General features: G+C 44.8%; 1 protein-coding gene and 1 long non-coding RNA gene across 3 annotated transcripts; one reads left to right on the top strand and one right to left on the bottom strand.

The window, feature by feature from the left end:
- Window positions 1–1,028: 1,028 nt before the first annotated feature.
- BOD1 (biorientation of chromosomes in cell division 1) lies at window positions 1,029–8,500 on the bottom strand. 2 transcript variants are annotated; one of them, XR_013378094.1, is made up of 4 exons: window positions 8,120–8,500; window positions 4,105–4,229; window positions 2,747–3,015; window positions 1,029–1,772 (listed from the first exon to the last, which is right to left on the bottom strand). XR_013378094.1 is itself a non-coding variant. In XM_077895511.1 (4 exons), exons 1-3 carry the CDS (start codon window positions 8,354–8,356, stop codon window positions 2,820–2,822), a joined length of 558 nt encoding a protein of 185 aa, XP_077751637.1. In that variant the 5' UTR covers window positions 8,357–8,496; the 3' UTR covers window positions 1,029–1,772; window position 2,819. The 2 variants fall into 2 exon arrangements, 1 of the variants encoding a protein (XP_077751637.1); XM_077895511.1 differs by having other exon boundaries at window positions 2,819–3,015; window positions 8,120–8,496.
- Window positions 8,501–8,660: 160 nt separating this feature from the next.
- LOC144312598 (uncharacterized) lies at window positions 8,661–11,235 on the top strand. Its single transcript, XR_013378098.1, has 3 exons — window positions 8,661–8,934; window positions 9,732–9,876; window positions 10,844–11,235. It is a non-coding gene; the product is annotated as an uncharacterized LOC144312598 (long non-coding RNA).
- Window positions 11,236–13,691: the final 2,456 nt, after the last annotated feature.

Raw genomic sequence — 13,691 nt, 5'->3', positions numbered from 1 at the left:
AGGCAGGTTACATGCAGGCAAGGAACTGCCAGGAATTAAAAAACAAAACACCCCTCAAGAGCTATTAGAAGAGATGCATTTACACACTAATTACAATCAAACTGTCATTGCCTGTCAACATCACCAGCTTTCCCAAAAACATTTCTTCAAGAGAAAATGATTTTTGGTGTGCATCAGATCACCAGAGGGGCTTGTTGGACCTCCTCCTCCAGTAGTCTGTGAATCAGGTCTGGGGTGGCGGGGGGGGGGTGGTGCATTTCTAAGTTCCAGGGCGATGCCACTCCTGCTGGGGGATTCTGCTCTCGGCAGCACTGCTGTTTAATGGTTCTGTTAGAACTTACTTTAGTTCCCAGTGCCAGTGAGGCTTCCCAGAATGCTTGGGAACCTATTTCCCCTCCATGAGTAAATGGCAGAAATAGGGTAACCTAATGCCTGAACATCTGATATAAGCCAAGAAAAGGTAAAGGTGGAGGTGGTTCGTTTTAACCGGGAACCAGCTCACTAGGTTACAATTTGTTAGATGAACAACATCCCGTGACAGATTCAACTAAGAACCAAAACTCTTTGAAGTAAGCTTTGCCATTATTCAAGGCTTGCAGTATAGAATGTTTGCTAAGGGCCAGCAGCATGAACACCACCTGGAGCATAAGCAACACGCTCAGATCCCCACTACTGAACCTCTGGGGCAGAACGTGCATCCTTCCAAGATACCGGGGTGATGCTGCCATACACTCAAGTTTGAGAAACAGGGATAGATCATTCTGCCCTCAACTAGTGATGGGCATCAGTAGTGGGCCAGGGAAGGAGAGGGACTACTACTCCAGTGCTACCTACTAGCTTCAGGGGGTGGGCAGCTCCAGGTTACGTGCAGCAATCCACCCCCCTGCCCCCGCCCCCAACCCTGCCGAGGCCCACTAATCCTGTGCAGCCAGAGGAATAGCAGGCAGAGGACAAAGGTTAGTTTTCACAGGCTCACAGGCCTGGAGGCTACCATTCGGCTGAGGCTTCAGAGTAAGAGTATCAAATGATTACAAAACTTAAGCCATTTATTGATCATTCAACTTTTCTAAAAAACATAAACATGAGAATAAAATAAACACACCCAAGATTCATAAGCCCTTGCAGGATAGGAAGCAGCCCTGGACAGAGAGCCTGCACATGTTTTTCCTTATACCTGGTGTCTGCACTTCCTCACATTCTAGGGTCCCATGTATCGTCACCTCTTACAGAGGAAAAGAAGCCGAAGCTACAAGATTCATGTACAAGAGGGTCACGTCAACTTTAGAGCTATTTGGTGCTAATGGCTTAAACATTCTAGTTGACAAATAAGCACTAATACCTACTCCATGCTATCCTTCACTGTCATTCTTTGAAATTGCATCTTTGGAACTGATTATGTTCCTTCACTATAGCTACAGCCCCTCTAGGGATACCCAAACACAAAAACCCTAAAATCCACACAGTCTTCAAGTTCAAGTATAAAGGTTTGATTCAGGACAACCCAGACTGATGTAGTGTTTCTTTATACCTCTGTAGTGTCTACTGGGTGTCATCCCCTTTGACAGGCTGACCAGATGACAGCACAATGAGGGAGCACACATGGTCAACTCTGCTACTGCCTGTTCAATCTGGACACTGCCCACAGTCAGGGCTGCATGCTGAAATCAGTGATGACCTCGGCCTGTCTTCATTCTGAAGTTGTACTCTTAAGTAACCGAATCCATTTCTTCGCGGTTAATTCAATGGAGCTTCCAAAAGGTGTCAGACATACTCTGAAAAGATAAGAGAATCAGATTAAAATGCTTTTTGATAAGAGACTACATTTGATTTTAATGCTTCTAAAGGAATTTACAATTAAACTTAAAGACTGGTAATGTTTTACACTCCATAATGGAACTGAGGTTTTCCCCCAATACAGGCACAAAAAGACAACCCCCCTCCCCTTAAGGCAGTGCCCCACACGAGCTTTATGCTCTTGTTCTGTTCACTCATTGATGCTTTCTTATAAAAAATTATAAACATCTTAATGAATCTTACAAACAGAACACCAAAATGGACTGAGAGGACAGATTACTAACAATGGCTAGGTAAGAATCCACTGCTTACTTGCTGATCACTGCTCATATTTACTAATGTCTCAAAGCCTGCAAAAAGTATTGCTTTGTGCATCTATAGCTGGCTTTTAAGATTAAATTAAATCCCAAATGTAATTAGAAGGGGTATGCATATAACACAAGAATCCCATGGTAACTGTCACTGGTAAACTATAATCCCTAAATACAGGGAAATACAGCAGGGCTTAAAGCAAACTGAGTCTTATTTAGGATGGCGTTTTTTAATACATTGTTCGACTTTATATTCAAATTGCAAGCCCAAGTTTAATTCATGTCCAGGCGTGAGACTTGTTTTATCAATTTCAGAAAAACAGAACTTTCCTTTGAATTTCTCTTGTGCACAACAATCATCCCAGGCTTTCTAATGAAGCATCTATTTCTAATAGATGCTAATCTATTTCTAATAGTTTCTAATGCATCTAATAGCATCTAATAGATGCTAACTATTTCTAATGAAGCATCTATTCACAGCTTAAATGTTTAGCTCTGGTGGCACAGAAACTCATACCAAGACAGGAGAATGCTATTCATTAGTTCTCAGTAAAAAATGACTTTTAAATAGTAGGTGAAGTCTATCTGCAGTAAATGCTTTTCTGAATACATAAAGAATATGATCCCCAATAGTGGCTTACCCCTTTTCTATCCATTTTATTTATCTATAAGTCAGAGATGAATGCTCCTGGACAAAAGATGGGATACCGGACCTTAGGAAGCATCCTGGGATGGAGCTGGGGGGTCCTGGCTCTCAGGCTCTGGAGGGGGCGCTGGCACAGCTTCTTTTTTCTTGGCCGCCAGGAACTCATGAATTGCTCTTTCTATCTGTGGTCTAAAGATGTGGTTTAGTTTGGGATCCACCACTTGAGAAATGATTCTGTCCACTCCAGCTTCCAACATCCCTGACCTTGTGGAAATAAAAAGATCATTCTTTGAAGGTCTGTGCACCCTGCATACTGACAGTGAAATATCAAACTGGAAAAATGATAACCAGTACAACCCAACCTTAGTTTTCACACATGTAACCACACTCTGTTGTATGCGTAGCTCTGTGCCATTTCACCACGTAACTGCAGGTAATGAAGATCTTACCCATACCACCAGAGTATCCCCTTGTGCTACCCCTTTCAAGTCACACTCACTCCCCTCCTCCTCCTATCCCTAAAGCCCTAGGCAACCACTATTTTTGTCTCCATTGCTATAACTTTGTTCACCAATGTTACATATATGGAGTCACCATACTTCTTTTTGATATTGGTTTTTTTCACTAAGCATAATTCCCTCATATTTCTATACCTAAGGAGGTAGGCTTCACAAGCTTTTAGATATTCCAGTAGAGTTCAGTGGATCAAGACTTGAACATGAGTGCCAGTAATAAGAGCAAAAAAGATCTCAAGTAGATTAGAAAAACTTATCTTAGGACACCATATTCCATGACTGCCTCCACTTTTATGCCCAGCAACATTAAGAAGTCACTTGGATGAGCTATCAGCAGCACCTTATTAACTAAGGTTCCGTTTGTTACTGTGAAGGCCATGCTTTAATAAGACTCCATGCCTTCCTAAAAGCTGCCATTACATGTGAGAGGGCCATATGGACTCAAAGATTTTGTAGAACTCCCATTTCCTTATGATACTAAAGATCCAACTCCTCTTGCCCAAGATCCAAACACTGCTATCTGGGTCTAAAACTCCTATGTATGTGCCGACTATGCTGAAAACTTCAAGCAAGAGAGAACTGTGTTTCACAACTTGAAGTATCTTTCAATGCACCCGGTAGAGTTTACACAGGAGTCTAAGGAGGTTGGATAAACTAGCAAGAATGTCAGCTGAGTCCTTTGCTTACTTGAACCTTAACTTTAATAAAGGGTGGACTGCTAGGACTTGTGTGTGGGATTTGCTGTAAAATGCCATTCACCCTGACCAAATAATGATGCCTATCAGCTTTCTTGTGCATCCTACATGATTATCGCCTTTTCACTCTTAATTCTACTTACTGAACCACACTCTGCCTCAGACCATTTCGCAACTGGTTTTTGTTCATTGTAGGATTCCATTCCTGCTTGTCCAGATGTGTTGACACAAAATTATCCACCTTCTGCCTCAGGTTTTGGTAAGCTGGCTAAAACATTAAGAAGAAGAGGCAAGGAAAGAAGTTATATGCACCAAAGTTTAGAAATCAGTCATTCAAGAATACTGCTTTTCAGAGAAATGTAGATTTTAAGACCTTAGAGACACTTCCACCATGCCTATGAAGATCACCCCACATAGCACAGCAGAGCATACATTAACAAGCAATGCAAGAGCTTACTTTATGGTGGGCAGGCACAAGGCCAGATGCTTTATCATCCTACTTACTTTCCAAGTAATGGTACAGGGAGGTTCCAGAACTCTCTCCTGCCCCCATATTAGAGATAAGAAATTTACACTTAGAAAAAAGAAACAACTTGCCCACATGGCCAAAATGTGGCAAATCCAAGGTCAGACCTAGTCTGTTTCTAAATCAGAGGAACTGGGTTCTAGCCCAGAGCCACCACTAACTGGCCGTCTGACTTTCAACAAGTCACCAACCTTTCAGTCTCAGTTATTTCCATTTGTAAACCTGAAATGCTACGCCCCACTTACCTCACAGGGTATCTCAGCAACAAATAAGGACTCAGGAAAGTATACTGTATAAAATGTAGGGCCACCCAAACCTCAGGGCGCTATGAAAATAGGAGACTAAAGTCAAAGCCTATGGAACACTGGGAAAGGCTGAGGCGAAGCACAGCTTAAGTCCAAAAATGGAGCTTGAGCTATTTATCGGCCTCAAATGTTTTATATCCAACTATGATCAGAACAAAATTAGAAGGAACTTGATAAACACATGGAATATATGTTCTCAGCCTCCAAGACCTTCTGGTACAATCAGCTGCTCTTCTTCAAATCAAGAATAACAGTAAGCATTGCTGTTAAGCATCACCCCTGTTCTCCTGCTGCGCAGGGACTGCTTCCCTACCCAATGAAGTTGGGAGTTTTAGCAACACGATATGGTCTTGTCAATGGAGTGCTAGTGACCGAAGACCTTCGATGTGGTTGTGCTCTGTCTAGCTTGGTTCTTGTGCTCTAGTGACCATCTATGAGGGCATGTCCTGGGACCTAAGATGAGTTTATACATAGCCGAGCTAAACCCAAACCCAGGCCACCTGAGTCACCCAGCTGAAGCTTACTTAGGTTAGCTGAACTCCAGCTGACCTGTAACCCTAGCAGCATGAGAATGAACGCTTATCCTAAGCCATTGTGATTTGGTTTATTATGCAGTGTCACCGAGGCAAAAGTTTGCTAACAGGTAAATGAAATAGACAAATCAGCACGCTTCAACTCTATATGCAGATTCTGCCAACGGCCAAGTGAATTGACACACAAACACCCATGTACTATCTACCTAGCAACTCGTCCTCCTTCCCTCACAAAGGTCCAGCAGAGGGTGCCATGTTCTCCTGACGGCAAGGCTGGTGCCTGACCCATGCTAAGACAATGCTGATGTTCCCTGAGATTTTTTGAATAGGAGTTGAGAGCCCTTTTCTATAGGAAGAAGATGTAAGATGTAATCAAAATACTAGTAACCAAATGGATGACTCTGCAGTGACAATAAAAGAGTTATAGAGCAGAGATGAAAGACAGCCCCTGTGGAGCATCCTTGGTTCCAAACGCATCCCTCTTCTGGCAGTTTGCTCGTTTTTTTTTTTTTTTTTTTTAAGATTTAATTTATTTATTCATGAGAGACACACACAGAGAGAGGCAGAGATGCAGGCAGAGGGAGAAGCAGGCTTCATGCAGGGAGCCTGACGTGGGACTTGATCCCGGGACTCCAGGATCACACCCTGGGCCAAAGGCAGGCACTAAACCGCTGAGCCACCCAGGGATTCCCCCAGTTTGCTCATTTAGTCCTTTCTTGCATTCCTCAAGTCAACAGATTCACTCCTTTGCTTAAAGGAACTAGAATTAATTTGTAACTGGGAACTATGCGTCCTGATATTATACTTTCTGCTATTGAAAATACGTTACCCGGGATCCCTGGGTGGCGCAGCGGTTTGGCGCCTGCCTTTGGCCCGGGGCGCGATCCTGGAGACCCGGGATCGAATCCCACGTCGGGCTCCCGGTGCATGGAGCCTGCTTCTCCCTCTGCCTGTGTCTCTGCCTCTCTGTCTCTCTCTGTGTGACTATCATGAATAAATAAATAAAATCTTTAAAAAAAAAAAAAAAAAAGAAAATACGTTACCCTGTTTGAAATAAGTTACTGCTTACTGAAAAAGGACAAAGGACAGCAAATATCATCCCCAAACCCGAAAAGATCTTGACAATATAGAACAATCCCTTCAGTTCTTGAAGTGAAAGGACAGAATGTACCTGCCATTAACATTTTATTGCACTATCTATCCCTCACTTGATTCACTTATCAGTTTGTTCTATTTGTATTTTGGGTGCATTGCAAAGTAAATTACAAACATCATCAGTACATTTTCCCCCAAATATTTCAGCAGTCTGGGAAAGGGCCTAAGCCTAAGAATATATATTTCTAACAAATTCTCAGGTGAGGTTGGTGTTGCTGATCCAAGAGTCACACTGAGACCATGGAGCTAAAGCAACAGTGTCTGAAAACACACTGTCTTCCAGAATTAAAACCACCCAGCAGCTAATGGAAGGAACATATAAGGTGTTATGTGGGGGGAGGCTCCAACTCTCCTTTCCCCGACAGCTTTACAATACTGATTTCCTTTTTTTAAAGATGTTATTTATCTATTCATGAGACACATATACAGAGAGGCAGAGACACAGGCAGAGGGAGAAGCAGGCTCCATGCAGGGAGCCTGACGTGGGACTTGATCCCAGGACCCCAGGATCAGGTCCTGGGCCAAAGGCAGACGCTCAACCACTGAGCCACCCAGGCATCCCTGTTTCTTTTTAAAATAACATGCATACTACATGGATTTAGCTGCATAAAACTGAACATAAGAGATATGAGTGGAGAACTTGTGATGGGAAGTTAAGAATACCCAGAGTCCTGGGAATGGTGGAAGCTCAGTTGTTATGTATCTGAGACGCCTCACATAAGGAAAATTAAGCATTAACCACTTCTAGCACCACTTACTGTTTATACTCTCAGGTCCACATGTCAGTTTTCTACCCTACAGTACAAGCTTTGAGGACAGGTAATGACTTACTTGTTCCTGTATCCACACAGCCCACATGCTATAGGCCAGTAAATGTCAATGACTAAATGGAGGACGTCTTTTCCTATCTTTGAGTTGTAATTTTAGGTTCACAATCCTCCTGTTAGACAGGCAGATTTTCTCAGAGAGGAGAAATCACTTCCCTAGAGGAGTTAACGGTGCCTCCTACACCGACAAACCTAATCTTCTTAGAAAAGCTTCTGAAAAGGGAGAGAATGGAACATTCCAGCAACTACTGTTATGTCTGGTAACACGTGGCTTCATGGAATTCCCAGGGCTGTGGCAAGTAACATGAAACAGCATTTTACTAGGAGGCATTCGGATCTAAAATTGGCACCAAATCCCCTTTGAGCCACGGTGGAGTAAAAGGGTGTCGGTTCTGGAGTAAAAGGGTAATTAAGGGCGTACCTTAATTCGACTGGATACCCAAAGTGCAAATCACTAAGCTAGCGGGAAGAAGCAATAGCTAGCAGCTACCACAGGTGACGACGGCGCATTCACGCCTTCTCGCTTCCTTACTGGTCTTCTCCAACGTTCTTAACACACAGAGGTTTGTTACTGAGGGGCTCAAAGACGTCTCAGCTTGGGAAAGACAGGATGCAGGCTCTCCCCCCTACGTTCACACAACGACTGGACCGCCGCCCCGCTCGCAGTCATGGGGCTGGGAGCCCAACCACGTGTACACGACTCCGGAAGCTTTCTGCACTGCCTCAAGCGGTTTAAAGTATCTTTCGGTTTTCTCTCTGCTTTAGAAAAGCCAAGCTGCGACCCTGCCGTCCTCACGCCCGGCCCCGGCTACCTTGGTGTCCACGTCGGCCAGGCAGTCCCGGCGGAAGCTGTCAAACAGGCCCCTGCTCTTGAGCTGCTCCACGATGAGAGCGATGAGCTGCGGATCGCCGGGAGGCAGCGAGGCCGGGTTGATGGGGCCGCCGCTCCCGCCGGCCCCCGCCGCGCCCGTCGCCGACCCCGCCGAGGCCTGGCCCGCTCCGCCGCCGCCCACCGAGCCGGGGCCCCCGCCGCCGCCGCCGTCCGCCATGGCTGCGCCCCAGGACCACAAAGGAGACCGAACACGGCTGCTCAGGGGCAGAGAGCCTGAGTCGTGTAGAGAGGGCAGAAGCGCCCAAGAAGGAGGCGGCGGGGGAGGTGGAGAAAGGGGAGGCGGAGGGGGGAGGGGAGAGCGGGGAGGGCAGGGAGGGGGCGGGGGCGGGGGGGGCGGCGGCGGCGGCGGCGGCGGCGGCGGCGGCAGGGGAAGCCGGCTCCGAGGCAACGGGGGTAGAGGTAGGAGCGGTAGCAACTGCCCGCTCCATCTCCGGCGCTCCGCGGATGACGTCACCGCTGGCCTTTGCATTGTGGGGCGGGAAGTTTTTGGCAGTCATCCTCGCCTTTCTTATAGGCAGAGGTCTGGCTCCTGGAAACTACAACCCCCAGGCTCCTGCTCGCTCGGCGCCAGTGTGCGGGACAGAACGCGAATTGGAGGCCCGGGCCCTCGTGATTGCCGCAACCTGCGCTGGCGTTTCTCGCGCAGTCCCTGCCCCGCTGGTTTTAAACCAGCAGGTCCCACCCAACTGCCCAATGATAAGAATCATCTGTGGGACTCGTTAACGGTATAAACAGGTTTGTTCGTGACATGTTCCGATTCAGTATTTTTCGGTCGGGCCCTAGGAATCTGTGCTTTTAACACGACCCCCAACGCCCTCCTGAGCAATAGGAGGAGCCCGGGCAATTTGGGCAACAGTAGACTAGTCAAATTTGTATTATGCCAAAAAGAGAAAGGTACTTTCTCTCCCTTCAGATTTTATTCTTTTTTTTTTAAGATTTTATTTATTAATCATGAAAGACACACAGAGAGAGGCAGAGACACAGGCAAAGGGAGAAGCAGGCTCCATGCCGGGAGCCCGAGGAGGGACTCGATCCCGAGACCCTAGGATCACGCCCTGGGCCGGAGGCAGACGCTCAACCGCTGAGGCACCCAGGCGTCCCTCTCCCTTCATATTTTTAAAAAAAAATTTTTTTTAAAGATTTATTCATGAGAGACACAGGCAGAGGAAGAAGCAGGCTCCATGCAGGGAGCCCGACGTGGGACTTAATCTGGGGTCTCCAGGATCACGCCCTGGGCAGACGGCGGCGCTAAACCGCTGCGCCACCCCGGGGTCCCCTCCCTTCAGGTTTTTATAGCAGTGCACACTTCTTTTAGGAAATTGGAAAATGACAACATTGTGACAAGAAGACAAAAGTTTCCGTGAATTCTTTTCCTGCGTGTGTGGGTTTCCTCCCAGATGATAGACACTGCCAATAATAGTGGTGATAATAATAAATTAATATCAAGTAAATGGGATATGTCAGGCACGATGCTAAACACTTTACACTTGGCAAGAAACTGAAAAGCAGGTAATGTCACTGCTGTTTTACAGATGCAGAAATGGAGACCATATATCGCCTGATCACATAGCTAGAGGCTGAAGAGGAGGCTTTGAACCCAGGTTTTCTGAATCCAAATTTTGCAGCGTTTAACCCAAGCTATGTTACTCCTGAGATCTTGTGGGCATCACACATCAGGTAAGGCGTTTTATCCTGATTTGTTTTTAGCCGCAATTCACCATGGGAACTTCAGGGCTGCCACCACTGTCCTCTCCTTTTAGCCCTTGACTTTTATAAGCTCAACTCCTGTCCACCTGGGGCAATTAGGTCGGCTGTTATTTCCTCATCTTACACAAGCAGTGGGGGTGGGCGTGGATGTAAATAATAATCTCTGCCATATCCTTGGTTACTGGGAAGAGGCAGAATGGACCGATCTGGGATGCTCTCTTGGTTGACGTTTCCTACCCAAGAGAGTTTGAATTAATCCTCAAAATAAATATTCAGGTGTTAGTTTATACTTATCCTTGAACATCAGCTCAGTCTTTCTCAATTAATGGCAAACATTAATGTTAATGACATTTTCTTAATACCTTACCATCCTTGAGATGACCCAGTGCATGTGCATGTGTGGAAAGGGTGGGTATCGTTTAAGCCACAACCTCCAGAAAAGAGAGAGGCGTTATAACAGGAAATGATGGATTCGCCTATTGATCTAATAAGAAAGTGATCCTGGAGATTGGCAGTAGGTGGTTCAATCTTGGCAATCTCACTGTAGGTTATTGGGACCTTGTGTCTTGGTCAGTGGCACTCCGAACTGTGATAAGTTGCTGCACCATGTATCTGTGACCTTGCCTCTGGAATTGGTATCAGTGGGTGGGGGTTTGAGGAGCTAAGGTGATTAAGCCTAGGGGAGGCTTATTGTTCATCCAGATTTTCAGTAGGAAGCCACCTACTTAAATCCAGACTGCTCTCATCCCCAACCAAGGAATGTGTAATACATGATACACTAGAGGGCACCATTGCTATGTTAATAATCCAAGACCTTTAGACATTCTATGCAGATTATTGCTTTAACTTTGACCCAGGTAGTCTCATTTTCAGATATTCTTTAGGAAAAAATAAGTGTTGAATATATTTTTTAAAAGATTTTATTTATTTATTCCAGAGACACACAGAGAGAGAAAGGCAGACACACAGGCAGAGGGAGAAGCAGGCTCCATGCAGGAAGCATTATGCAGGACGCAATCCCAAGACTCCGGGATCATGGCCTGGGCCAAAGGCAGACCCTCAACCGCTGAACCATCCAGGCATCCCGATAACACAAACCTTTTTTTTTTTTTTTTTCTGATAACACAAGACTTTTCTTTTTCTTTTTTTTTTTTTTTTAACACAAGACTTTTCATCACTGAATCATATTCAGAGTATGGATATACTAGAGCTTTTTTTTTTTTTTTTTTTTTGTACTAGAGCTTGTTGATCCATTCCCCTATGGAAGGACCTGATGGTTGCTTTCAAGTCTTGACCATCAAATAAATGAGCAATAAACATATGTGTATATTCTTGTGTGGATGAAAGTAACTCATTTCAGGAAATACATGGGGATGTGTTTTCTTTATTGTATCATGCACCATCTTATCTTTGTAAGAAACTGCCAAGGCATCTTCCAAATTGGCAGAGACATTTGGCGTTACCACCAGTAATGGAGTGTCCTGCTGACCCACATGCATAGCAGCATCTGATGCTGTCATCATATCAAATTTTATGCACGTTAATAGAAATCTGGTGGTCCGTCATTGTTTTAATTTCTATCACAATGACCTAATATACCATCCTTGGTAAGTGATTGTTCACATCTGTTCACCTCCCAGACTCTGGATATTCAGGAGTTGAGCAAAGCTCTGATCTCAGGAGAAGAAGAAAAGGTACATATTGCTAAGATTTCAGAGGTCAGGGATTTCTCAATAAAGCCCAGAATGGCACCTGGGCACATGTAGAGGGCTAGGCAGAGGGCCACCTGGTTCTGCCTTGTGATGCATCCTGCACTATTGCCCTTCTTGTCATTCCAACCCAGTACATGTGAGGGTAATTTTGTTTCTGGAAACAAAGTGACTATTTTTGCCTTGGGAGACCAGTACTCCAAAGGAAGATGTTTCCATTGACCTTGAAAACTTAAGCAGGTCAGAGACAGAAGCCCTCTGGTTTTAGTGGATATGTAACATTAGAAGCCATATTCTGAGCGGGTGCTGATCCCAAGCAGTGACAGGAGAGAGGTGAATAAGACCAGGGCAGGGGTGGAGCGTGTAAATTGTCCCATGTCCCTGTGGAACAGGAGCCATGTGTGACATGTGCTTGTATAATGCTCTACAGCAATGATGACCATACTCTCATCAGAGTCTCTCTTATCACACTTGGATCTGGAGAATCGAGCTTGAACACCTGAATGTTTCCCTACTACTGTATTGTGTCATTATATGGGGGCTCTGTGTGGAATGTTATTAAGTGTTGAAAATAAGTTTTAAAATCTTTCTTTAACAAGATTCCCAATCCCAGTGAATTGCACATACCAGCTTCTGGAATATTTTATATCAAAGACTGCATAAAAGAGTGGAAACTCCATTAAGCCCAAACCCAGGTCTCAAAGGAGAAAGGGCAGGAGCTGGAAAGAATTGAGATTTATAGGTTGCCAGGAGAGATATGAGAAAGCAGCCAAGTGCATGCATGGGTTTTTTGCATCAGGTAGCGCAGGATTGGAATTCCAGCTGTCACTTTGGGGCAGTGTGACTTTGGGAAAGGTGAATCACCTCTTCAAGCCTCCACTCCTCCAGACCTTGGAGATTAAGTGCCATTTTGGCAATCCATTTAGTATAATTCCTGGTCCTTAGCAAATGTTTTTTTTTTTTTCCTTAGCAAATGTTTAATAACATATTTCAGTTGCAGATTTACCTTTGGGTTGGTGGGTTATTTAATTTAATTCTGTCTCCCCCACTGACCTCTAAAGTCCATGAATGGATTGTCTGTTTCACCTAGACAGGCTCTTGGAAAATATGTTATGTATACATGAAAAAAATAACGAATGAGTGGGAAATTTGCTCTTCTACATATAGAATAAGGCTGTTTAAGATTTTTGATACTGGGAATGCCTGGGTGGCTCAGTGGTTGAGTGTCTGCCTTTGGCTCAGGCTGTGATCCCGGGGTCCTGGGATCGAATCCCACATCAGGCTCCTTGCAGGGGGCCTGCTCTCCCTCTGCCGATGTCTCTGCCTCTCTATGTGTCTCTCATGAATTAATAAATCAAAAAATCTTAAAAGATTTTTGATACTGCCTTCAATCAAATGTTAGAATACAGCCAATATTCAGAGGAGTTAGGTACAACCTAGAAAGCTGTCCATAATACAGGTCTAAATGGTCTATAATATATGACTACATGGACTAGGAGACTGGATCAGGGAGCCAGCCCCAAGGTTAGGAGTCAATCTCTGGGTTGCCTTGGTAACCTTCCATATCATCCAAGATCCTGGTCCCTAAGCAAGAGTATTCCGGAGCCCTAAGAACTGGATCCAGGCTGCATTTAGACACCACAGCCACTTGGGGTAGACACGTTGTTGATTCTTATTCACTTCGATGGTGTGGCCCTTTTTCTTCTTGTTTCTGTGTCGTCATCCAGAGAGCTCTGCCAATTTTTAGGCTGGACAGCTGTTCATTTCCTAATTAACAGCATCCAGAGTTTCTCAAGATTGCCTGTCTGTAGTGTGTTGGCTACATCTATGCCATGTGATCTCGGCTGCTTCATTTTGTTTCTTTCTGATGTTTTCCAGTATATCTAATGACAAAATGGATCCAAATACACACTAAAAAACAGGGCTTTAATAAGCAGGAGTTCTCAGCACCAATCATTACTATCACTGCCTTTCCTACCAACCAAATATGCATCTTAGGTAACATTTAGGCTTTGCTGTTTTTAATGCATTGTCATTTGGAATTATTACTAAAGGATTTCTAGTGAAAGAGGCAAC

Source organism: Canis aureus, chromosome 4, assembly GCF_053574225.1.
Source record: "Canis aureus isolate CA01 chromosome 4, VMU_Caureus_v.1.0, whole genome shotgun sequence".
In the NCBI taxonomy this organism is placed as follows: domain Eukaryota; kingdom Metazoa; phylum Chordata; class Mammalia; order Carnivora; family Canidae; genus Canis; species Canis aureus.
Note: the sequence above shows the minus strand (reverse complement) of the source record. Positions and strands in the feature narration are given on the sequence as shown.

What these genes read in the sequence shown, in the direction of transcription:
- BOD1 (XM_077895511.1), bottom strand. Translation starts at nt 8,356, where the DNA reads ATGGCGGACGGCGGCGGCGGCGGGGGCCCCGGCTCGGTGGGCGGCGGC. An exon ending in TGGCCGACGTGGACACCAAG is followed by an intron (nt 4,230 to 8,119) that starts GTAGCCGGGGCC and finishes TTAATGTTTTAG; the next exon opens with CCAGCTTACCAAAACCTGAG. An exon ending in CTGAGGCAGAGTGTGGTTCA is followed by an intron (nt 3,016 to 4,104) that starts GTAAGTAGAATT and finishes TATTTCCACAAG; the next exon opens with GTCAGGGATGTTGGAAGCTG.